This window comes from Petaurus breviceps, unplaced genomic scaffold (assembly GCF_028583685.1).
Source record: "Petaurus breviceps papuanus isolate PSGF00001 unplaced genomic scaffold, PetGlider_PUasm1.0 91133, whole genome shotgun sequence".
NCBI lineage: Eukaryota > Metazoa > Chordata > Mammalia > Diprotodontia > Petauridae > Petaurus > Petaurus breviceps.
In genome coordinates this window covers 8,102,673-8,128,941 of record NW_027187419.1, presented here as the reverse complement: position 1 = coordinate 8,128,941, position 26,269 = coordinate 8,102,673, and the positions used below count along the sequence as shown (strand labels likewise).

At 37.7% G+C, this 26,269-nt stretch overlaps 1 protein-coding gene across 2 annotated transcripts; it reads right to left on the bottom strand.

Moving 5' to 3' along the window:
- On the bottom strand, positions 1-25,819 carry PPP2R1B (protein phosphatase 2 scaffold subunit Abeta). Of its 2 annotated transcripts, XM_069080096.1 has the most exons (15): positions 25,616-25,819; positions 24,509-24,599; positions 23,986-24,086; positions 20,710-20,942; positions 20,319-20,466; positions 17,444-17,599; positions 15,432-15,546; positions 14,823-14,893; positions 14,408-14,542; positions 13,608-13,781; positions 9,344-9,404; positions 3,207-3,361; positions 2,685-2,827; positions 1,879-1,970; positions 1-1,420 (listed from the first exon to the last, which is right to left on the bottom strand). In XM_069080096.1, the coding sequence occupies exons 1-15, from the start codon at positions 25,727-25,729 to the stop codon at positions 1,404-1,406; spliced, it is 1,806 nt and encodes a 601-aa protein (XP_068936197.1). In that variant the 5' UTR covers positions 25,730-25,819; the 3' UTR covers positions 1-1,403. The 2 variants fall into 2 exon arrangements, with proteins under 2 accessions (XP_068936197.1, XP_068936198.1); XM_069080097.1 differs by lacking the exons at positions 20,710-20,942; positions 23,986-24,086; positions 24,509-24,599; positions 25,616-25,819 and adding an exon at positions 20,982-21,122.
- Positions 25,820-26,269: the final 450 nt, after the last annotated feature.

Sequence of the window (26,269 nt, the reverse complement as noted above, 5' to 3'; positions counted from 1 at the left end):
TTTGTTAGTGAAAAATCTAATAAGTTTAATATTTAAAATTTTACAATTCCATGTTCAAAATGTTTAATGAAATACAATTTTATTATTTTTCAAGTACACAAAGTAACTCAAACTAGGCTAACAAAATATTACCTAGCAGAGTTCCTAATGGATCCACTTTCATATAATAAGAATGATCAGTACTTAGCACATCAAGGGTCATACAACCTTTTAAAGTACTTGAGAGTGCCTGAAAATAGATTGTCTTCTTAAATAGTTCAAATATGCTTCCTTCCATCTGATGTACACAGGTAATTTGTTTTAGCAAACCCTTCTATGAAATCCATCTTCACAAATTCCAAGAGGAATTAATGAGGTTTTATTGTTGATGCAGAAAAACAAATTTTAAAGCTATAAAAAGACAAGACATCACCATATCAAAAAGAGAGCAATGAAACTTCAGTTTGAAAGTTACTGTACAGTATCAATGACTGGATCTTCACATTATTGGAAGCAGAACCAGTTTATGTAGGAAATCCATACAGTATTAAACCCATCCTCCTTTACTCTTGGGAAATACAAAAGTGAAGTCTCATAATGAAACGGGAGAAACTGCTGCTTACTAGTAGGCACTCAATTTAAGGTTTCTCAGACAAGAAAGAGAATTATTTTTAAATGTAGTCACACCAATGAGCTTCAATACAGTTAGGTTTCAACATCAGAACAATAAGCAGCAATATGCTTCTGTATTTGGTTTCTGAATGACATGATTACAGTCAAAATCAAGCAAATAAAAACCAAAGCAACCAATACATTAAACTTGTGTTTCCACATGCCCCTTTCAGGAGACACTGATGAAAGTCACCATCATCCAGTAAAAGGAGACTTCCACTACAGCCAAATCTCAATTATCCGCACAAATGGAGAAATGAGGTATAAAATAACAGTAAATAGTAAATCACATGTACTTAGCTTTGGAATGCAATCAGAGAGATACTCAGACAAATACATAAACACACAGACACTGACTCTACTCCATGTCCCAGGTTCAATTAAAAACCCTTACACCCAATCCTGCCCCCAATTTGGTCCTGGCAAGAAGTCCTGAAGAACTAGCTAGACAGAAATTGCCATGAATAACCCATTAGTGGATAATTGAGAGTTGACTGTACTGAATGCTGAGAATTAGTCAGAAACCACAAAAATGGCTTAAATAATTATCTTAGCAAAGAAAACAAATAAAAAAAAACCCCATTTCATCTTGAGAAAGTCACTGAAATCTGATTTCTTGTAACAGTTGCTGCCATTTGCTTGGATGAGATCTTGAAGGTTTTCCATTTTTTTTTTCTGCATCCCATTTAAGAACACATTGACTAGAAATCTGTGATAAGAATTTAGTAAAATCTTTTCCCTCCTGTTCCTCATTATGCCAAGGCAAGAACTGGAAAATTCCAAATAAAATAAAGTTAGTGATACAGATATGATATGATACAGGTTTACATACTATCTCTGTAAAAAGCAAGCAAAGTATGATTGTCACTCTATCATAAAGCATGAAGTTCTCAAGCTGACCAGGGCCCTCCCTCATTCTACTGGGCTACCCAGCAGTTAATGTGTTTTTAACTTAAGATTAAAATGAAATTATCTTTTCCTACCATTCTTAATAGTAAGAATCTTTTCTCTTATCATCAGAGATATACTGAGCATGTTCATTATGGGAGGGCAATGGTAGAACATGAAAGGTCTGTCCATCAACATTTCATTTTACAACATACTCTGGAGGGGCACCTCCCCCAATAATGTTTATAGCATCTTATAAAACTTGATGTACTTCTTATTAAAGAGTTATGCCCCGCTAGCAGTATAAAACATTACAAAGCACAAAAAAGAAATGCCTACCATTTATGGCTTCCTGTGCAAAATACTTGACATCCATGTCTTCATCCTGCCCTAATTTCTGTAGTACTGGCTTAACTTCAATATTCAATGCACTAAAACAAAAAAGTATTACTAAAGTAAGTAACCTATTATAAAAACTGCTGTCTAATTATGTTGTAAACTCTATGGCTTCTTTAAAAATCAAAAAGGAGAGATTTTTTAAAATTATAATAAAAATGTAACAGATATGAACTAACTTAATTCCTAAGGAAACTTGATAATATAATCATCTTCAGAATCAAGTAATTTTCTGTTCCTTTATATAAGTTTTCTTCCAGAAAACTAGAACGGGCATTCACAATAGTTGGCTGCACAATGTTTAACCAAAAAAACCTCCTTATGATCAAAGATTTGTGGCTGGAAAGGTTCACAGATATAACCTAGTACAGGGGTAGGGAACTTTTGGCTCAGGTGTGGCCTTTTCACTGAGTCCAAATCCTTTTAATAAAGGGGATTTTTTTCTGTGAAGTTTGGATACAGTCAAAGGTCCACAGGTGGCCTTAAGGTCAGTTCCCCACCCTTGACCTAGTACAATTCCCTTCATTTTACAGATGAGAAAACTAGGCCAAGAGAAGGAAAGAGTCTTGCAAAGGTCAGAGAGGCCCTAAGTAGCAGAGCTGGGATTTCAACCCAGAAGCTCTGGCACCAAATCACTGCTTTTTCCAAAATGCTCACTTTCTCTTCGGGAAACATTTTAGCCTTAGTGATACTTCATACTACATTAAAATTTAAAATTGCATACAAGAAGGGAAACATTAAAATCATACCTGCTATCTAGAATTGGACCAATTTTTTGTAGAGATTTAGCCACATTAAAGCGAACATTTGCTACTTGGTCTCCTGCCATTTTTAATACAATGGGTAGCATTTGCTTAGTTGTGATTTCCTGGCCACAGGCTTCAGACAGTGCCTAGAAAAAGGAAAAATATCAAGTCAAAGAAAACCCTGCCAGGTAACAGTTCTTCTAGAACTTAATGAAACTTTCAATTACCAAGGTAAGAAAACAAGTAGCTAAGTTACTGGCAAACAAACAACATTAAGTTTCCATGCTGTGAGCCATCAATGCACATGGGGTCAGCAGGTGGCATTCTAAGAATCAAAGAATTTTCAGAGCTGGAATAGACTTTCGAAATCATTTAGTACAGGACCACACATTACTAATGGAGAGACTTGGGGAGGCATTTGAAATGAATGAATTTGAAATGAAATTTCCAATGAATTTGGAAAAAAAGGCTTTGAGAGACTGGTTTAATGACATGCTTCAATAACAACACGTACTCCATACTTACATTAATACAGAACAAAGTGGTCATCCTATGTAAGTAGTTAGGATCATTTGCCATTACTAGTACTTTGGGAACAATGGTATTTTGGGCCCACTCAGCACCAAATTTCTCTACCAGTTTCATTAGGTTGTTTGTCGCAGCTTCTCGAATTGCATACACTAGAAGAAATGTGAATACATTCTGAATAAGTCCACATCATAATCAGACAACCTATTTTACTAATAGTCAACCACAAATTTTTTCTGCAAACACAAAATTTACTGTCACATTATAATGACACATACTTTCAAATAAGTTACTTCATCTAACAGTGTTAACTCCCTTTCAAAAGAACCACATTAAACCCAAGGGAAATTGTGAGTAACAACCATGACACTCATCAATCAAAAACTATTAATGAGTGACTACCAACTATTTAACACTGTGAAAGATGCAGAACTATATCATAAGGTCCCTGTTCCTCAAGGAATTTACTTAATCTAGTGGGGAGTCACCAAGATTAACAACATAAAATCACACAATATAAAATCCTATGTAATAGCATGCTACAGTCCTATAAAGGTCTGACCCAACATTATCACTACTAAGCCTACATTACACTAACAGTCAAAAAAAGATAAGCACCTATACGTACAAAAATATTTATAGCAGCATTAGTTTTGTTGTCATTGCTGTAGCAAAATATTGGAAACTAAGATGGAATCCATCAATTGAGAAATGGCTAAACAAATTGTGGTAGATCAATGTGGTCAGACATTAGTGCACTGTGAGAAATAACAAAAGGGACAGATACAAAGGAATCTGCTAAGACTTGAACTACTGAAGAGTAAAGTGAGTTAGAAACAGAATAATCCAAACTAATTTTAATAGTGTAAAAAAAAATTCTGAAAATGTTCGAGGTCAGGTCAATGCAATGATTAGCTATGATTCTAGAGAATCAAGGATGAAGCATGCTACCCCCGTACCTGAAGAGACATTTGAGATGCAGCTTGAGCTATTCATTTCCAGACATCATCGTCAATTTATGGATTTGGGTTTTTTGAGTATGAATGTTTGTTACAAAAGCTTTGGTTGTTTTTTTATATTGGGGATGGAGGAAGATAATAGGAAAGATGTAAGGACTAGCAATAGTGATTTCAAAAAGAAAAAAGGGTCATTGTAGCATTTTTAACATACAGAAGAAAACAGGAGGAGGTTCAAAAGGAGTCAACAAGTCACAGAGCTTTGAAATTAGCCATTACGAATTTATTATATACATTTTTAATGCAAGCTATACATAACAGATGCATGGTTTCATGCTTAAGTATTTTTTTGTTCTGTGTATATGGAAATGTTTAACTAATGTTTGCCAAATACAGAACAAAACTTTTTTTTTTAAGTTGAAGAAAGATTAACAAGGGCTAGAAAAGTCACAGGTTTAATAGCAGAGGTGAATGAGATCTTAAAAGATAAGTATAATTTGGATAAAAGGAAGAGGATTCCCAAAACAGAAGAATACAATAAACAAAGACATGGAGGTAGAAATGATTATGATTTCTGAAAGATTGAGCAAATTTTTTGCAAAACTAATTTTTTAAGAGCCTACAATGTGAGAAACACTACATTAAGCCTTGGGGGAGATAAAGTAAGATAATTAAGACAGGGCACCTGTCCTCATGTATTGTGATCTAATATAATCTATATATTGTTATAGTAAGAAATGAGCTTTGCTAGGTAGGAGCAGATCATGGAAGATCTTAAAAATCAGTGATATGAAAACTGGGAATCATCAAACTTTTTTAGAGCAGAGGACATGAGGATAGTGGTTTTTAAAGGCAGCTTTAGTAAAAACAAGATTGTCCAGATATGTAGCTCAAATTGGAGCAGGTGGAGACTGGAAGTCAGGAAAGCCAACAACTAAAGAGCTGTTAGAGTAGCATTATTATCATCACCACCACCATTACCAACTAATATTCACACAGCACTTTAATATCTGCAGAGCACTGTATATACATTGTCTCATTTCATCTTTACAAAATCCCTGTAAAGTATCTGTTATTTTCCACATAAAGAAACCTGAGACTCAAAAAAAAAAAAAAAAAGAAACCTGAGGCTCAAAGAAGTCAAATGATCTACTCAAGGTCATGATTCTTTAGTCAAAAAAGAGATTCAAAGCCAGGGCTTTTTGAACCCTGAGCCCAGCATTCTGTCTATGAATGATGCTGTCTTTCACCAATCTAGTTAGAATCTGGACGGACTAGGACAGTGACAGTGGAAATAGAAATGGACAGACACAAAAAGACACTGTGACTGGAGAGTGGCCAGGTGTCCATTCACTCTCTGCAGAGGTAGGAAACTCCCAGAAGCAAGAAAGGGCCTCACATTCAGTACATGCAGCACTGTCTGCCTTGGGGACAAAACAACTAACACTACAGCTCACAAAGTTTCTATGTACATTAAATCATCAAGCTTTGCAGATAAATCCTGATATTCTTCCTGAGATCTTTGATATAAGGGAGGAAAGAATGGGTCAATGACTTCCAAGACTCCTGACAGGCAGCCAAGAGGCTGCCTAAGGAGTGTTGGATTCTAGGCCAGGGGACATTGGTTTGAAAGCTCAAGAGACACTCAGTACCTGGTGACCTAGAGCAAGTGACTTAACTTCTCTAGGTCTTAGTTTCTTCTTTGTGCTATGAACTAAGTTGAACTAATTCTTCCAGCTCAAGATTCCTTAAAATGAAAAAGTTAGAAATAAAATGTAGAGTGTTACAAGTCAAGAATTTTATCCTAACTGGTTAAATTGTGGTCTATCTTCTACCTCCAACATTCTCTTGATACTTTATGTCACATTATTAATCTTTAATGTATTTAACAAAGACATGAACTAAGTGAAAACAAGGGTAGGCTCTGAGAAGAAGACTCCAAGTTTCATAAAGTTATGAGGAGAGTACAAACTATAATATGTCTTATATTTTCTGGTATTCCCAGGAGATGCACAGTGCTACATACACAGGAGGCCCTCAAACACAAATGAGATCATATGTAATATTCAAAACTATATGAAATTCTAAATACATCAAACAAAATCAACTCTGGTAGTAAAAAGGGACCTTTCTCTTTAGAGACCAATGTGAATGCACAAGGAACTAAACACTAAACTCAGATTGTAAAGACAAGGACAGAAAATGGAAGAAAGGGCTAAATAACAAAGGATGAAGAAAAAGCATAAAATGGTACCTTAAGAACACTATCAGGAATGCTCAAGCTCAGAATGAGGTAAGGATGATCAGGAAAGCTAAAATCAACAAAAAGGTGACTGTTAATTTAGCAAAAGAAGAGGATTAAAGAGGAGGATGAAAGAAAGGGTAGAACCTTTGCTCAGGGTGCAATGATAACTGAGAGAGATGGAGACTAGGCAGCCTAACTTAATTTTTAATGCTAACATGTTTCTTTCAACTTTCTCTACTAAAGAAAATTACCTCTGGTCTGAAAAGAGAACAAAAGTGGCTAAGAGAGTTGATACCCAAGATATGTAAGGAGATAACAGAGAATAACTAGCTGCCCTTGGTGAATTTACCACATCCTAAGGTGCTGAAAGAACTGACAGATGTTACTGCTAAGCCATTGTCAGTGATATCTGAGAGAACAAATGTCCTGATTTCCAAAAAAGGGAAGAAAATGAAATCTACAAATTATATATGTGTCAGTAAGCTAGGTGTTAAATACTGACAAAATTCTAGAACACTACTGAAGGAAAGGCACTAGTGAGCACAATGAAAAGGACACTGGTAACAAAGCACACGGCTTCATCAAAAGGACAGGTAAGGCCAGACTAATTTTCTTTTTTTTTTTTGACTACTGTTACCAAACTAATAGAAAAGAATGCTATAGAAACAGTTTATGGTTGATTTTAGCAGGACATCTGCATTGGTAACAAATGACCCACATCCTGGTAATTAAAGACCCCATGGCTTTTAGTAATTTAGATCTTAACAACTATCTTCCTCTCTAGCAAGGTCACACAAACCAAATCCATAACAAAGTAACCGTAATACTTCACTTAAAAAAGTTAAATAGAATCCAAGATGTTATCTCAAAAAACAAATTTTACCAATGAGAACTATGTAATATTTCCAAGATACACATGTTTGTAAACAACTGGGTCCTCTAGAAAAGAAACAATCTTGGACATTTCACTGACTCAGGAGCTATTTTCCAAACCAATGACTGTTGTTTCTACTATGCATGTTATGCAAAGGGAAAGGGATAAAAGGGCCCATATTTAGTTGCAGACTAGTCAGTCAATACCCCTAAATCAAGAGTGGGGAAAAATACTCAACAGATTTTGATTGGACAGGAGGCTATTTCTATGAAAACAACGGGGAATTTAAGGTTACTCTAGGACAAAGAAAGTTGAAGTCGTTTTTTCAATCTACTGTAATAATTACTGACAACACACACATATATATACACATACACATATATACACATACGCACACATATAAATATGTATACACACATAAATATACACATTTACATGTATACAGATACACACTTATCTTCCTGTTCCTCTTCTCTCTCATTCTTTTTAACTACATACTCTTTGGGTATTGCTATCTTACTGATACCTGCTTCATCTCCTTCAGCCATGCACACTGCAACCTATATATGCTGTTCCTTCTATGCAAGTCTCTATGTCCTCTCATAAATTCAGCATAGGGGTTCACCTAACCTAGGAGCTCTCCTCACATTGTCTAAATACTAAACTAATGAAGAACACAGACTTAAGCCTTCCCTGGCTCTTGATAACTGACCAACCCATAGTTTTTTGGTCACAGTTCTCTGGTGATTAGCTTTATACGGCTTCTCCTACATGATTCATCATTTATGTGTTGCAGCCTGCTAATGCCCACCCTGTACTTCTTCACTGTCCTTTTGGGGGGCCTCACTATCAATTCTCAGGAGCTTACAGTATTCCACAACTCAGAGTAGTACCTCACCATCAAAGAATACTGGCATTAAAAGATGGGCCTCTGTTTCAGGGAAAACCATGTGTCATCAAAGAACTTTATAATTATCCCAATTTCTTCTCTTCATCTAGAACCACCTCATTGTCCATTTGTAGTCTGTCCCAGATACTGATACACAAGCTCTATCTGAACTTCAGCAGACACAAATATACCTGCACATAAATACCAAATATATAGCCACAATTTATCCATTTCATACATATAAACACAAAATCCATATATAGCTACAAAAATATACCATTGTTTGACCACCGGGTACTTCCAGAGGACAACAACCCACTGCATCTTCCAACGTGTGGTGTAAAAGCTGATGCCGTGAACATACTAGGAAGCCATCTTTTATCTTTTGCTCACTAAACTCTAGCACTACTCCACAGTGGGGCCCAAAGTTAACACAGTAGTTTCACTTTCTGCACGAGTCTATCTATTCCCACCAGAACAGGCAAAGCGCACTCTTCTCTGCCAGTGGACTCCGCCCAGATCCCAACTACTGCTACCAGACCCACCTCAGGATCACTTTGTCTTAGGTCTAACAGCAGTAATGGTACCACTACTTTCTTCCTCTAAATCAAAGAATTCATCCCTACTCTTTCTCTGAGACTCACCACTCAACTATCCCCCCTACCACTCAGATTCACAAAGTGAGAATATTCTATTTCTTTCCACATTCTCTGACTTAAAATGGTCCAAGTAATTTATTCTCCCCCTTTTTTTGCCTGTCCTCAAACCCTGTACAATTTAGTATTATAATTATTGATGATAATATGATCAAAATAAGGTGAGACTGGGAGAAAAATAGGTCAATATGTTCATGTACATGTATACATATTTATGTTAGAAGGAAAATGTTAGAGAGGTATGATAGATATTGAATAAGAGAAGAGTCAGAGGATGGGTTTATCTACCTCGAAGGAAAAAAGGGAAAAAATGAGAACAGAAAAAATGAAAAAGGTGGAAATATAAAACAGTCACATCCAAAGTTAAAGGAAAATTTCTTTAAACAAAGCCATTTATCATGATAGTCACTCTGGTGTTTCTTTCTAAAAAGGAAATATGAGTGCCTTAAAACTTTTCAGGAAAAGCAAACAAAATTTGCTTTTCATAATCTGATTATTCTGAACTTCTACTTACCATGATCCACAAGCCAGGCCATACACAAAGAATTCAGTTTCTCATCAAAGAATTCCACACCCTATATACAGAGAGGTCAGTTAATATGCAACCATCCCAAGTCAAGAAATAAGATAACCTAGTTACATCATACAAAGTTGTGATTTAGGAAATCTAAAGCACAAAGGGTCTGGGATTCAGGCAGCATAGGAAATTCAAGGTGTGAGAACTCATTCCACCAACACAGCTCAAAACCCATGTATGAATCAGTTCTAGGAAGTTGCCTGAGATAAACCAGAAGTTAAATGATTTATCTAGGGACATACAGCTAGGAAATGTAAGATGGAAGATTTGAATCCAAGTCATCCTGATTCTAAGCCCAGCACTCTACCCACTATGTCTTGTACATAGCTCTCTTGGAGAAAAGAAGGAATGAAGAAGGAAGGGGAGGAAAGAAGAGAGAAAGAAAAGGAGAGCAAGAAGGAAAGGAGCGAAAGAAAGGAAAAAAGAGAAAGAAGACATAGCCATATAAAGAAAATGAGATTAAGGAAAAACAATATTCTCTAAGAAAAAGGGTGAAAATAGTGATGGGAGAAAAGAAAAAAGAAAACAGGCTAAAGAACTTATGTAAACTTCTGAATCATCTTTCATGGTTTTAGTTTTGACTATTAATGAGAAAACTATTAGAGTATAGATTAGAAATAGTTGGCTACCTTTTAGTCCTTATACAATATTTTGTATGCTCTTTAAAGTTTCTCACCTGCCCCCTTGATATCTGAACCTTTGTAATCAAATTATATTTTTCATTTTTGATAAGCGCTAGTTAATTTCCTCAAATGTACATACATTTATCTTGCATGCTGTCTCCTCCATTAGAATGTTAGGGCAGGGTACACAATTTTTGCTTTTTTTTTTTTTGGCATGAGACATAGTAAGCACTTAATAAATGCTTGTTGAGGATGCTGATGAATTCCAAGGAATTTCTTGGTCATTAAAAATTTTAATTCAAGGGGTGGCCAGGTGGCTCAGCGAGTAAGAGCACCGGCCCCAGTGTCGGGATGATCTGGGAATCAAATCCGGGCTCAGATACTTAGCACCATACCCAGAAATAACTGGCTGTGTAACCTTGTGCAAGTTACTTAACCCCAATTGCTTTAAAAAAATTTTTTTTAATTCAACGCAAAATTTGGGGTTTTGGTCCCTTGCAACTAGGAAAAACAATTTTTAAAAATAGCATAATACTGTAAAGTAGAGCTACTGGTTTTTAATTTCTCTATACTGTCACATTCAAATTACTACATCAACTCTGAAAGTACTCCGTTTCATACCATGCTACTTTAATATTTTCCTCAAGTCTTATTTGAATTTCACGTTTCTAGTATCTATGGCTTAAATTATTCTTGGCAAATGGAAATTTATGGGTTGAGGTTTTATGCTTTTTCTGGTCAGACCTGTGATTTTATGATAAAGGGAATTTCCAGTGAGAAAATTTCCTTTAGGAGTACAGATCAGAATCTGTTCGACAACTTAGGCTATCTAGAGTTGCCTGGTGCACTAATAAAGGTTAAGTGACTTTCCCAGTCACAGGAGAAGTATGTATGAGAGATGGGAGTTGAAACCAATCTTTCTGAGGTCAAAGTTGGCTATCTATTCACTATGGCTTGGTATTTCTCTGCACTGGTTGCCTTATTTTTTAAAAAAAAAAAGCTTTACAAATCAGAAAAAAAGTTTAGGAAGAAAAATGTACTTAATACATAAGAAATTGTGAAAAATTTTCATAACACAGGATTAAGGAAGAAAAAGGTCAGCCAGAGACTATAAATGTCAAAAATCACCCCTGGCCTTGATTCCATAATATTTTATGCTATAATAATATTCTATTCTATAACCTCCAATTTCTGGATTTTAAGTAAGCAAAAACATAAGCTAGTTCAGTCTCAGAAAGAGATCCTACAAGCTAGGTAATAAAGGCTCTGTAGTTTTCAACCTCCTCTTCCCATCACTGCATGGCTAGGACTATGTCTCCCTGCTACAAGTCCACTGAAAGGAAGCAAGTAGTGGGAAGACTACCTTGCTATATGATCAGACACTGAAAGGAAATGTCACCAAATTTTTCCTTTAGTCTTTTGGGTAAGAGCTACCCTAACCCTAACAGTTGGCTCCTGTTAGGTGGGGCCTGAGGAACTAAAATGGACAGAAGCTAGATTGCCAGGCAGAAAGAGGACAAGGTGCCACATTGAGTCCCAAAGGACAGATAGCTCTGAAAAGTGATTCACTTTAAAGTTCAATGAGATAATCTATCACTAAAAGCCACATTTAAGGGCTAAATACACAAAAATGAGGACATTACTCTGAGAAGGAAAATACAAATCCTGTTCCGGCCTCAGACACTTAATACTTACTAGTCGTGCGACCTTGGGCAAGTCACTTAATCCCAATTGCCCCTGCCCTCCCACCTCCAAAAAAGCAAAAAAAAAAAAAGATCCTGTATCTTTAGATTTGAAAGGGGGAGAAAAATAGATCATTGTTAGCACTAAACTAATAAACTATCTCAGCCTTTTCACAGAGTTTACTATAAAAACTCAGGGAATATTCTCTTTTGATCAGGTACCTTGGATTTGTACACACACACACACACACACACACACACACACACACGACAAGCACACACCCAAGACAATCAAAACTGAGGACACCTATAAAGTAAAAAGTTCAGAATTTGCACTGTTTAAAAAAAAACAGAACCTGCAAAAACCATACCAAGTTTTAATGTGGTCACTAACATAGACAACAGAATCTAGTATCAACATTTCCTATGTTAAACAGAAGATAATCTCAATCAAGACCTAGAAAAAGTATGACAAAAAGGTTCTTCTCTAAACAGAGGTTAAAGGATCTGTCTTAAAAAAATAAACCAAAGTTTCCTTATTTTGAATTCTCATCCTACTATAAGACAAAATTATGGAGTTCCAGATTTGGAAGAAAATGCAGAGATAATCTAGTTCTAGTACAATCCCTCACCTGAAACATGAATCCCCTTCAACAAGATTCCCCCATTGGTGGTTATCTATCTTCTATAAGAATAGCTCCTCACTTCAGAGAACCCACTGTCTTCCAAGGCAATCCTGTTTTTTTTTAATAGCTCTGTTAGGAAGTACTTCATTCATACTAAGGTAAAATCTGCTTCCCCATCTTCCATCAATCCTAGTTCTGAACTTGAGGAATAAACAAATCAAGTCTTGATTTTATTTTTCATAAAAACCGTGCAAATACAAGAACATGAGGATTGCGTCCCCCTACGTTTTCTCCAGGCAAAACATCCAGTTCCTTCTATTTTATCCCCAAACCAACCCAAATGAGCTAAACTTTTTTCATATCCTTTCTAGAATGCACAGAATTAGACATGATATTCAAGATAAAGTCCAAGGGAAAAGGAAGGTGTAGGGAAGGGCACAATAGGTCTATCACCTTTATCATTCAAAAAACTATATTCTTCTATTAGTCTTAAGATTACATTGTCTTTTTTTATTGGGGGGGGGGGTAAGCCCCAGTATGGCACCTTAATATTAAGCTCTAAGTACCCAAAAAAGTTAGGTCTTTTTCACATGAACTACTATCTAGCCATGCCTCACCCCACAAATTGAGACTATTAATTGTTTTAATCAAAGTACAAGAATTTAGTAAAATGGAATTCAATATCAATAAATAAAATATCAGACTATTTTCAATCTGAGGTATTTTTGTATCCCATTTATATCATTCAATGTGCTAGCCATCCCTCCTGGTTGATTTTTTAAAAATCCATAAGCAGGAAAAACAATATACCAAACCTGCAACATGATAACCTGGTACCATAAATTTGCTACTTTTCAAATAAAAATTTTTAAACATACATAGAATTTCTACTGAAGAACTCAAAAACAATTTCAGTAAGGCAAAAAAGGCATTCTATTCTTTCATATAATTATTTCTGCCTATTAGAGATAGGACCTGTAATTCCATTGGCAAAAGGAATACCCGATAAGGAAGTTCCCCCTATTAACAAAGAAAAGCAACTTATTTGCAAATTCTAGTCTTAGAGAGTTGCCTAGAACATAGAGAGGTTAAGTGACTGAAGCAGGGTCATGCAACCACTACTGTGTCAGAAGTAGGGCTTGACCATAGTTCTACCTAGCTCTTAAGTTAGGTCTCTGTCCACACATATGTGCCAATTAGCTCAAATGGTATGTTGCCTTTGCTATCATTCAATTTATTACTAAAAAAAATAACAATGTAAAAGACTCACCAGCTGGCCTGCCAACAATGGCATGTACTCAATGATAGCCAATCGTACTCTCCACTTGGCATCTTCAGCCAACTCAACAATGGCAGGAAGGAGAGACTGAGAAAGCTGCCGGATTCCAATCACTTCATTTACACAATCCAAATTGGAGATGATATTCAGACGAACTTCAGGACACTAAAAGCACAAAACCAAAAAGAATGAAAATAATGGTTCAACTTATACAAAAGATGCCTAATGCGCAAATCAAGTATGGGATAATGTTGTTAAAATAAATATAAAATATAGACATTAAAGAACATACAGTCTTAAAGTAAAATTTGGGGAATTATAGCCTAATGGACATACAGCACAGTGGATACAGCACCAGCATTTAATTTCACATATCACAATACATAAATTATTGAAAGAAAAAAGTATGTGATAAAAAAGTAAATATGAATGGTCATCCAAAATTATTTACAGCCAAAAATACTATTAAAGAATGTAAATTTAGTAACATACTAAAACTGACAAGTTAAGGGAAAATAAACATATTATCCCCATTTTATGCACATCACTGGTGAGGAATTACTTGTCTAAATTCAGCATCATTCACAAAGGGACTTATCAAGAATTCCACTATTATATCCCAGTGGTCATTTTCAAAGTTTTCCATATCCCTAAACCATGTGCCATTCTTGAGTTTTGAAATTCAACCTGGTTTTTTCCCACAACCCTCACTGTTTGAGGTCTTAATTTGGTGATACCCACACTGAAAAATAGGACCCTTGCAAAGAGGGTTTATAAATTTCTAGACTCACCTCATCCTTTAACTGAGCTAAGAAAAGAGGTAGAAGGTGTTCAATGGTATTCTCTTTGCCCAAAATGGTAGATAGGCCCATAATTACAGAAGCTAGAGCAGACTTGACATGTTGATTGGAATCAGATACCAATTCCTAAAATTAAAAAGAATATATATTTAAATCCTTTCATTTTATTTTACCAGAGAGTAAAACAGGCCTTTAATCAATCCCAACTTGATGTTTGCACTGTTTTAATATTCCTTAGGTCAGTGTTTCCTCTTTTTATTAATACATACAAAAAGATGGTAAAGTATTTGTAAAACATGAGAAATAAGGCATGCCATACATTGAAATATCACACAAAATACTTTATTTCCATACCCACTATGGAGCTAAGTTTTGAGAAAACAAAATAAGCTAACATTAGTCTTACCTTAACAAAGGGAAGAATGTGATTCATAATTATAGTTTCTCTACCATCAACTGGCAAGTTCTCACAAAGTTCTAAAAGGCATAAAGAGAAAATGTTTGCTTGGTATCAATTACACAAAAATGAAGAAATTTACTCAAGTTTATCAAAAGTTCAAAGTCAAACAACTTTATCTAAGCAAACAAGATCTGGGGGGAAAAATCCTACTCTTAATCTAAATCTATTTCTTCATTTGATCTGCCAATCATCCTCTAGTAGCATATTTTTAAACTTCAAAAAGCCAATGATTTATTTTAAATATCTTGTCTATGATATTCTTCCATATTGTATATAATCTCCTCTATTTGGGAAAGATTTTCTAGAAGTTAAAACAAACATAAAGAACGTGAACATGGGGCAGCTAGGTGGCGCAGTGAATAGAGGACTGGCCCTGGAGTCAGGAGGACCTCAGTTCAAATCTGGTCTCAGACACTTAACACTTACTAGCCATGTGACCTTGGGCAAGTAACTTAACCCCAATTGCCCTGCCTTCCCCCTTCCAAAAAGCAAAAAAAAGAAGAAAATGAACACTGAGTGTCCCAATGGGCAAACACTACTGAGCTTACTCTTTACCTTTCACTTTGTGGGCGGCCGCGGCTCGGACCTCTGCTTCACAGTCTTTAAGAAGGTTCTGAAAGGCTGGAACCAGGTCATTTTGGGTAATTTCTGGTCCCACTGCTTTTTGAAGCTACCAAAAAATATGTGCAGAATCAGCAAGACTGCATAAAACCACTGTAATCTTCTTTTCACCTAGGACCTACATCTCTACTTCCACGTTATCTACTCTTCTCCTCAACCCTAGGTAGCTTGTCACAAAACCTCAATACTCTTTTGAGTTAGCTTCTTCAAGGTTCACCTAAAAGGTCATTAAGGACAATGACAACTGCCTTTTCTTGCCCAAACTAAAAGGGACATTGATCGGATACCATAAAATGCAACCTCATTTTACAGATAAAGAAACTGAGTCCCAGAGAAAGGAGGTTGCTTGTTCAAGTCACCCAACTAGTAAACGGCAGAGCCATGATGAAATGCAGGTCTTCAGACTTTAAATGCAATGCTATTTCTACCATGACCCAGAACTTTCAATGGCTCCCCATCCTCTTTGAACACCTATAGGTGTTCAATAATATATTTGTTCTTGCCCCTCTTTTCTCACTGTTTATTCTTTTCCCTGTAAATCTCTTTTACTCCCGTAGTTTTAACTATATACTCTCCATAATTCATATCTCCTGCTCTGGCTTCTGTTCTAAGCTCCAGACCTGCATCTCTAACTGGTTACAGAATATCTCCACCTACATTCAAAGCCAAGCTTAACTTTTCTCAAAAAACTCAATCCTCTGACTTACTTTCCTAAGTGCTATCAACATTCACCTAGTCTCCCATATCCAAAACCTTGTTTGTTACTCTTATTATTCCTTATCCTTCATAACCCATTACAGCACTGTCTTGCTGATTCTACATCCACAAAATCTCTAATATCTGTTCATTTTTCTCTTCACCACCCTGCTCCAAATTCTCATTTTCACCCACTTGGCAGACTGGCTTTCTAATCAATTTTCCTGCCCCAACATAATACCAGTCTGCACTAATAGATCCTTCAAAACCAATGCCAGCAAAATTTTCCTTGGCAAAGACCTAGCTGTATTAGGCCTGTGTTATAAACATTTCAACAGCTCTATACTGACTAAAACTCAAACCCCTTAACATGGTGTTCAACCTGGCACCATGTTACAGCTTTTCCTCAATATCATCTAAACTCTGGCCAAACTGGACTGTCATTATCTCCCAACCTGTAATACACTCCCTCTTGACCCTTGTCTTTTAAAATTCTACCTATCCTTTAAAGTCTAGCTCAATTCCACTTAATGTGTAAAAAGCCTTTTCTGATTATTTTTCCTCCCAGGCCCCAGTAATCATCTTTCCCATCTCAGACCTAAGCTAGTACTGTTTACACTTCTCCTATGCACTTACATATTACGCTATAGTTATGTTATAACCTTTTATTAGTTATGTATGTTCCACAAGGGCAAGGGCTGTATCTTGTCTAATCTTCATATTTTCCTTCATGCCTAGTTTTGCATATAAGAGACCCTTAAAAAATGTCTGACTGTGTCTGAACAAATGTGTTCAGTTCAGTTAGACACCATGTTTTAGGATGGCCATCGACAAAATAGAAAGTATCCAGAAAAAGGCAACTCAAAGGGTGGAAGATATTAATGACACATGAGTTATCATTTGAAGGAACTAGAGATGTTTAAATTGGAAAAAAGACTTAAAGAAAAACTTCCTAACAACTATAATTATTCAAAAACAGAGCAGGCTGCTTTAAGAAATAGTGGATTTCCCCTCACTGAAAGTTTTTAAATGAAGGCTGGTTGATCATTTGGTAGGTTATGATATAGATGAGATTCTTGTCCAAATATTGATGGGAGTAGATGGCCTCCAAGGTTCTTTCTACCAGAGATACTATAAATTTGGAGTCTTTAGTAAAAGCAGTTTAAATTAAAATATCATTAAAACACTAAAAACTACACCAAATTATGCTTTCTTATTTGATACTTAAAAGTTACATGTCATGTTTTCACCTCTGAAAACTTGTCAGCCACCATATATCGAACTCTCCAAGATTTATCTTCTGCTGCCTGGCGAAGCGTAGGCATCACCAAAGTTTCAAGATCATCTTGAGATAGTAACTGGGCAATGCTGACACATGCTTCTACAGCTAGAAGACGCACAGAATCCTGAAGGAAAAAGACTTCATATTGTCAGTCAGTCAGTAATATTTAATGCATACCAACTGTCTGTATGCTAGTTTTTAAGGTTTCCCTGATCTTAGGAGGTTTCTTCTAATTTAGTTAGGGAGTCAGAACATATATAAATATGTGTAAGAGTAAACAGTATGCTGGAAATTGTGTGTGTGTGTGTACATATATAAATATATAATTGTATTCTCTATACATGCAAGAGAATAAGTGCACTATAAAAGTCACATAAGTGAAGCTATTCATTAAAGCTTCTCTGAGGTGACTTTTTTAAACATATTTCTGATAAAAAGATGCAGAATGGCAGAGCAAGACTATTCAAATATGAAGATACAGCATGCCAAATATATGAAAGTAGAAACATATGAACTACATGCTGGATAGCAAATTCTGCAGGAACAGAAACTATGAAGCACAGTAAAATCAGAAATAAAAAAGCTGAGGAAGAGCTTTTAAGGCTAAATAGTTCTGATACAATAAGAGGATGGATATGAGAAAAAGAACATTTGAGGAAGCTGTACACAATATAATCATAATACTAGTTTAGCCATAAGGTGATAAAGACCTGAACTAAGACAATGGTGGCAGAATTAAAAATAGTAATTGACAATAAAAAATAAGATCAAAACTTCAATTTGGGGGCGGCCAGGTAGCACATCGAGTAAGAGCACCGGCTCCAGTGTTGAGAAGACCTGGAGATTGAATCCCGGGCTCAGACACTTAGCACCCACCCAGAAACACCTGGCCGTGTAACCTTGAGCAAGTTACTTAACCCCAATTGCTTAGGGGCGGCCAGGTGGCTCAGTGAGTAAGAGCACCGGCTCCAGTGTCAGGATGACCTGGATCAAATCCGGGCTCAGATACTCAGCACCACACCCAGAAATAATAACTGGCCGTGTAACCTTGAGCAAGTTACTTAACCCCAATTGCTTTAAAAAAAAACAAAAACTTCAATTTGTACTGGGGGAGGCAGAAGAGTATAAGAAAGAAAAAAATTTGAAAAATATACTGAGATTAGAGTTTGGGAAGACTTATAATACTGGGGAGCATGGAAGTGGGTTAAGAAAAATCCTGTCAATATATTTACCTCAGCTTAAAAATGATATATTATTATATTCTATCTATTATATGATTATGCATAATATATAAGATATACATACTATGCATATATAAAATATCAGCTTTAAAAATGTTGTTATAATATTCAAAATAAATGAAGATACAGGCTAAAAGAATGGTGAGAAAAGTGCTAAAAAAAAGCCTGTGAGTTATTCCACATGTAAATACAGTTATCTCTTCCACATTGTGGGGGTCAGGAGTGTGGTGCACACACTTCCTACCCCTCCCCCGCCCCAGTTATCTGGAAAATCCAAGTAAAAAAATTTTTTATGCTCTCTTCACACCATAGAAGTCTGAATTATTATGGTATTAAAGACAAAATATTTGTATTATATTATACTATACATATGTTTTATGCATTTCTGATTTTCTAAACTTTTTCTGTGTTGTCTGCTGGCCTTCATGTGTCATCTATGGCTTCCACAAAACTCCTGAAAAATTCCCATTTAATTTCTTATGCCAACCCTCGATATAGTGAAACAACAATGGGGAAAGTTATAATGTGGAAGGGATAACTGTAGTAGCTGAAAATGGGCACAGAGTGAAATTATAGGACTAATACTTAGCAGATGCCAAGAACTACAAAGGAAGAAAAAAAGAGAAATCAACAAAGAATACTAAAAATGAAGAGTCAGACAGAATTGGTTATTGAATCCAAAGATAAGTATATAAAAAATAAAGCAATGAACTGTATATAGTACAAAAGAAATGTCAAAAAGAATGAATATCAGAAGAGCAATGGAATTTATTATGATTCATAGTGCCACTGCTGGCCATAATGCTTACAAAAGAATACAAAACTAAGAAACAGGAAAACCAGTAGAGTAGAGGAATTGATTCCTAGCCCACTGTCCTTCCACTATATCACGTTACCAGCCCTATTTGTCCTCTGTTGCTTTGGAAAGTAGTTCTCTGGACAAAAATGAGGGTAGACTTGAGTGAATTAGTATCATATGAAGAGAGGTGAAGGTGCCAGACTAAGTCCCAAAGTTGGTTGAGTAATTGGCTTTCAATAGCTATATCAACTGTAGGCATGGAATTGTATTGCCAAATATCATCATCTTCCCATGTACTCATACTCAGTGTCCCTAAACACTAGTGTTAAAGAATCTGATACATGCCACGAATCAGAATCCAAAGGATTATGTGCCTGTTGTTAAGTTGCAAGCCCAAGATGACAGGAAATTTCACTGCCCACATTATAAAGCTAAGTTACTATGCATTACAGCTTTGGTCCACCCTCCTAATTATAGTTCCCATTTCCTTTTTGATCACTCCTTTCTTTCACCCTGTAAGTTTGCTTCCTGTTTGAGGAGAAGAGGGTGGAAACAACATGAAATTGCTAAAAAAAAAATCAATATAAGAGCACTAAAATAGACTGGACTAACCCATATCATACAGAAATCTTAATTTTTCTAAGGAAGGAACAAGATCACTGCATTAAATATATCCAGAGCTGTTGGCAACAAGTAAGTCACTTATCCTCTCTGGTATAAGAGATTCCTGAAATATAAAGGGGGCAGGGGGAACAGGGGATTTATCCATCTAAGTATATATCTCGATAATAATTTATACTTACCTGTTCATCTGAAGCTAGATTAGTGAATAATGGAACAATTTCATTTTTAACACTTTCCAATTCCAAGACTTTTGCAAATTCACCCAGTTTGGAAGCAGCAGCACGTCGAACCATTGGGGTATCATCAGAACACAGGGAACGAAAGTGCCTGCAGCAAATGAAATACTGAATACATTTCACCTCCAACAATAATACTACAATAATCAGAAAATGCATTTTAGAATCTTTCTCTTGGACAGCAAAAATACCAATGTTTAGTTTTCTGAGTATTACATACAAAAAAATTCATCATCATTCCCACTATCCCTTTAGGGTGCCCATAGGTGAAATTGTAGATTTTAATTACTTGTTCCCAACAACCCAAAATAAGTGAAAAGATACCACATCTTACTGTCTAATTTCTGCCTTGACAGAACTTGAAGCCCTGGGATAGCAAACACTGAACAACCCACATGCAGAGGTGCGAGAAGTGAACCAATCCCCACTGGCCAGGCGTTTCACAAGAGGTACAAAATGGGCTTCTAGAGCAACAGGAGTGTGCTCCTGGGAGATCTGCCTCAGTGACTCCACTGCCTTGTCTCGAACTACAGTCTCCTCCACGGTTGCCAAACTTTCCAAAGGAGGCTGAGAGAGAACCAAAAAGGAAAATCAAAGAAAACTTACTGAATCAGGTTGGAAGCAGCAGAGTATCACCTTTTGTAGTGACTGAAGGGAGGTGGTACATGTAACCAGAACTTTAACTACATAACATCAAATGGTAGCTTTCAGTTCACAGTGGCAACATAAGGTATGTCCAACCTGAAGACACGACTTCTGAAGGATAGCCAAGATCTCATGTCCCAGATGGCAATTCACAGATGGTGTCTACAAATGACACAGTGAAAGAGACTTGCCACAATATTAACAGTATTGAGCTGAATGCTAGTTTTAAAAGACATGTATCCAAATACAGATTAAAAATATAATACATATTTCAACAAGGATATATTAAAAATGCAACAGTACACGAAAAAGGAACATTTCTCTTTAGGAATCTCTTCAGACACTATAATTACTTCCATTTTCCATCAAGTCACTAAGCCCACAGCCCATCACACGCCTCAAAGTGCAGGTGATACTAACATTGACCTCAACATTAGCTCCATAATCTCCATTTATCCGTTCTACTAAATGTTCCTACTACAATACAGCTGCCTCTCAACACTATATTCCAAATCCTTATCTGAGTTAGTCACCCATAACAAGGACAATCTGTCAGGACAGCTAAATGAAAGACATAAGGCCAATGTCAGAGACTGAAAGAAAATCGACCCTATAGGATACCTCAAAAGGTCTCATTAACTGACTATGACATGACCATATGAAAGGTAAACAATGTTTGTAGGATGGCTCTAAAAGTCCAGGGCTTTGGAAGTACCAGGATAACCTCCTACAAATCTTTGCACTTCTGAAAAGGTTAAAGTGTATGCTCTCAGTTCCACAAAATCTCACATGCAGATGTGGGAACCAAGGTATACCTGCAATGTTTTTGGAAGGATAAAATGAAGCTAAGGAGTGTGTCTGTTTAGTAAAGTTTGTTTCAAACTGTGACATTCAGTCAAATATAGAAAGCACAGTATCTACAGTAAGGAAGACCTAAGTTTAAATCCCACTTCAGACACTTATTAGCTATATAACCATAGAAAAATCACTTAACCCTTGTACCTCAGTTTCTTGATGTATAAAATGAAGGGGTTGGACTCAATAGCCTTTAATATCCCTTTCAGCTCTAAATCTATGATCCTATGATTTCTTAGTATTCAATTAGGTCTGAGTCTCTGTGACCCTATTTGAGGTTTACTTGGCAAAGATACTGGAATGGTCTGCCATGTCCTTCTCTAGCTCAGGGATAAGTGAATCGCCCAGAGTCACATAGCTAGTAAGTACCTGAAGACAGATTTGAACCCAGGAAAGTAAGTCTTTGCCTCCTGGCCCAGCATTCTACCCACTGTACCATCTAGCTGATCTTAAAAATACAACTAAGACTTTGTTGTTCAGTCATTTTTCAGTCATTTCTGATTCTTCGTGACCCCATTTGGAGTTTTCTTGGCAAAGACAATGGAGTGGTTTGCCATTTCCTTCTCCAGCTCATTTTACAGATGAGAAAACTGAGGTCAACAGGGCTAAATGATTTGTCCAGAGTCACACAACTAATCAAATGACTGAGGCTGGATTTAAACTCAGGCCTACCAAACCAGGCACTCTGTTCACTATGTCACCTAGCTGATCCTATGACAGTCTACTAAACCCACTTTCCACTTTCTCTCCATATAGCATTTAAGAAGCGAATTGAAAAACATTATTATTGATATGTTTATATGGAGAAACCCACACCAGAACAAAGGCTCACTCACATGCCACTGTGTTCATTAGAATAAGAAAAGGACACACATTTATTGATCTTTACAATAGTCTTAAAAACAAAGAATGATGATATTTCCTAGAGTAAATGACAATACCTAGGAGAGAACTTGAAATCCCTATTTTCCAGAAACAATTAAATTCAGGTTTTCCATCTTGTGAATTTACAAATAAGCCCGTAAGGACTGATCAAAGAACAGAGAAGAAATCAGCTATGAAGTAACTGGATATTTTGCAAAGTTAAAAGAGGGTCAATTTGCTAAGTCTATAGGACAAATACTGTTTATGTTCTCAATGACAGAAACTGTGATCACCTTCTCATAAGATCATCATGAATCAACTTTCATTAAAAGTACATACAACTTTGCAGAAGGAGGATGGGGGGAAATAAATCTCTCCAAATAATAAAGCATTTAAACCACAAGAGAAAAGAGAGCATGGGGGTGACTAGGTGGCGAAGTGAATAGAGTACTGGCCCTGGAATCATGAGGACCTGAGTTCAAATCAGGCCTTAGACACTTCGCTCATGTGTGCGCATGTACACACACACACACACACACACACACACACACACACACACAAACTAGCCATGTGACCTTGGGCAAGTCACTTAACTCCAACTGCCCTACCTTTCCCCCTCCAAAAAAAAAGCAAAAATAAAAAAAATAAAATAAAAAGTAAGCTTACAAAATTTTTTTTTAAAAAAAGAAGAGAACATGGCATAGAAAAGAAAGAGGAGGGGATGGCTAGGTGGCGCAGTGAATAGAGCACCGGCCCTGGTGTCAGGAGGACCTGAGTTCAAATCAGGCCTCAGACACTTCTCTCTCTCTCTCTCTCTCTCTCTCTCTCACACACACACACACACACACACACACACACACACACACACAACTAGCCATGTGACCTTAGGCAAGTCATTTAATCCAAATTGCCTTACCCTCCCTCCAAAAAGCAAAAAAAAAAAAAAAAAAAAAGAGAGAGAGAGAGAGAGAAAAAGAATAAAAAGAAAAGGCCTTGGAACAAGAAAAGCCTGGGTGCAAATCTTGCCTCTAACACACTATGGCTATGTGTCCCTAAGCAAATTATTTACCCTGTTGGTACTTTAGGCAAGTCTCAAAGATGAGAAAAAACATGCCAACCCACATGGGTAGAGGGTTTTCCCTTACCTGGAAGTTCCATTTACCAAAGAAATCAAAAGTCTAGTCCCTATCCATATCTCTTGAAGTTCAAAAAATATAGAGAGAATAGGTCACACATCACCACTCACCAGGAGACAGTGGGCAAAATCTGGACCTCCTACCAGGACAGTGAAATTTCCCAGCTGTTCAGCAAGAGCCAATAATACCTCATCTTCATCATAAATTGTATCTAAAATAGCAACAATGGGGAATTAATGAAAAGAGTTAGCTGACCAACAACATGAAACACAATGGGAAACAAATTAGACATGTAAATAGCAATATAGTCAAGCTATAAAAAGAAAGTCTACTCTTCTTTCAACAGACACTACCTAGAATCTCTCCTGCAAGAACTGAGTTAGGAAACTGTTCAACATCCTTTTCTATATCATGTAAATATTTTTTTACTTGCTGAATATGTCTGGAATATTTCTGTCCATATCATTTTATTTTTTATTTATACCAAGGCAGATGGTGTTGTCTTTCTATAGCACTTTGCTCACATGAGTGTTCAGGAATGCTGTTAATAATATAGCCTACGAAATGGCTAAATCAATAAATACTACAAAAATTACAATTCCTGTATTTTCTAAGAAAACAAAATTAACATACCAGTAAGAAATGGCAGCAGTTCAGTTCGAGTTCTCTCTACTCCAAGAGCTAAAGCAATTGTTGATAACTTCTTAATACTGTTGAGCCTTAGCTAATTAAAAAAAAATCATTACATGGAGATACAAGTAGGAAACCAGTACAAAGCAGAAAAAGTGCAAACCAAAAAAAAAGTACTAAATGGGCAAGAGAAAGCAAGGAAGACAAATAAAATTTAAATTTCTGATTTAGATTTCTCATAGAAGTTTATGTAGCATGGAAGGTTTTCAGAAGTCAGGTTAACCTAAGCAGAGTAAGTAGAGTACTCATACATTTTTGGGAAAATACAAGAAAACTGAGAGCCTGAGAGATGATCACAAGGCAACAAGTGAAAGAATTTTAACAGGAAAGAGAATTTTGACAGGACTGTGGCAGGGAAGAATAAATTCGATAATTGTAGTCATTTTCCCTTTTAACCTGAAAATACACATTTCATTACCCTTAATCATGCATCCCTCCTTCTCAAACCCTGGACATGTTTCAACTCTACAAACTCCAAAGACCACTTGGCATCCCGTTAATTAACCTCGGCTCTCCCCCGCCCATCATTCATTTAGCATGGGGTTTGGGGGGTGGGGGGGCAGAATTAGGGGAGAGGTGTAACAGGAACAAGACCTGGAGGGTAAGACCCTGGCCGGGGGGAAGGAAGCCCCCTGATCAGAAATCCTGACCCCCCCCCCCATGCTAAGGTTTTTCTTCTTAAGCGCCGGCTAACGCGGCCCAAAGTTTCTCCCGGGTTTGACCGGGGGCGGGGGGGGGGGAGGTCCCACAGACCAGCTCCCACTAGGCGTCTTCCTTGGAAGTTGCTTAGCCAGAGGCCTGCCCAGCCCGAGCTTGGCCCCCGAGGCTCGGTCGGAATCCCTGTGGGATCAGGGTTAAGCCCCTAAAGAGCCCTAGCGTGTGCAGGAGGTAACTCTGGGGCACCCCCCTCCCAGCTCCGGGCCGACCTGGCCCAGCTTCAGGCCCGGCTGCTTCCCCCACCCCCAACCCACTGGGCCTTCCTGCCTCACTCCTAACCCCGGGTCTCCCCATCGCCGGCCCGGCCTTAGGCCCCCGCTCCGGCCCCCCTACCTGCACATCCTCATTCCGGAGCTCGTCGATCAAAACAGCGATGGGGTAGAGCGAGTCGTCTCCGTCTCCTCCCGCGGCTCCAGGGCCGCTCCCGGGCCCCGCAGCACCCGCCATGTTCTTCCTCCCGCTGCTACCGCCACCGCCGCTGCCGCCTCTAGCTCAGAGCGTCGGCCCCGCCCCATGCACGTACGCACGCACACGCTAGCACGACGCCCTCGGTTGCGTCCACGCACGGCGTGTGCGTGCGTCGGAGTCGTTCTGTTCTTTCGTGCTACTTCGGGAGCGTGGAGAAGCTCCTAGACGTCTCCAGGGGTTCGGTTCGGCCGCTTCGGCGGGTTCGCCTTTCCTTCTCCAGGCAAGACGGGGACGCATCAGGGTCCCTGGTTCCGAGAAGGGCCGTTGCCCGCTTGTTGCCTCACGAGAGCTGCGCTGGGCGAGGCTCGGAGGGCGGAGGCCCCCAAGCTTCCCTCTTGCAGGCTAGCACTTGTGTGTGAGTTCTCCCCTCAGACTCTGCTCCCCCCCCCCCCACCAGGTAGCACGGACCCGGCCTGCTGCTGCAGCCCCACCAGAACTAGCGTCCGAGTTAGGAAACAAGTGATGACAGGGAGAGAAAGGAGCAGTGCTGGCCCAACTCTGCGGCGTCATTGTTTCCAG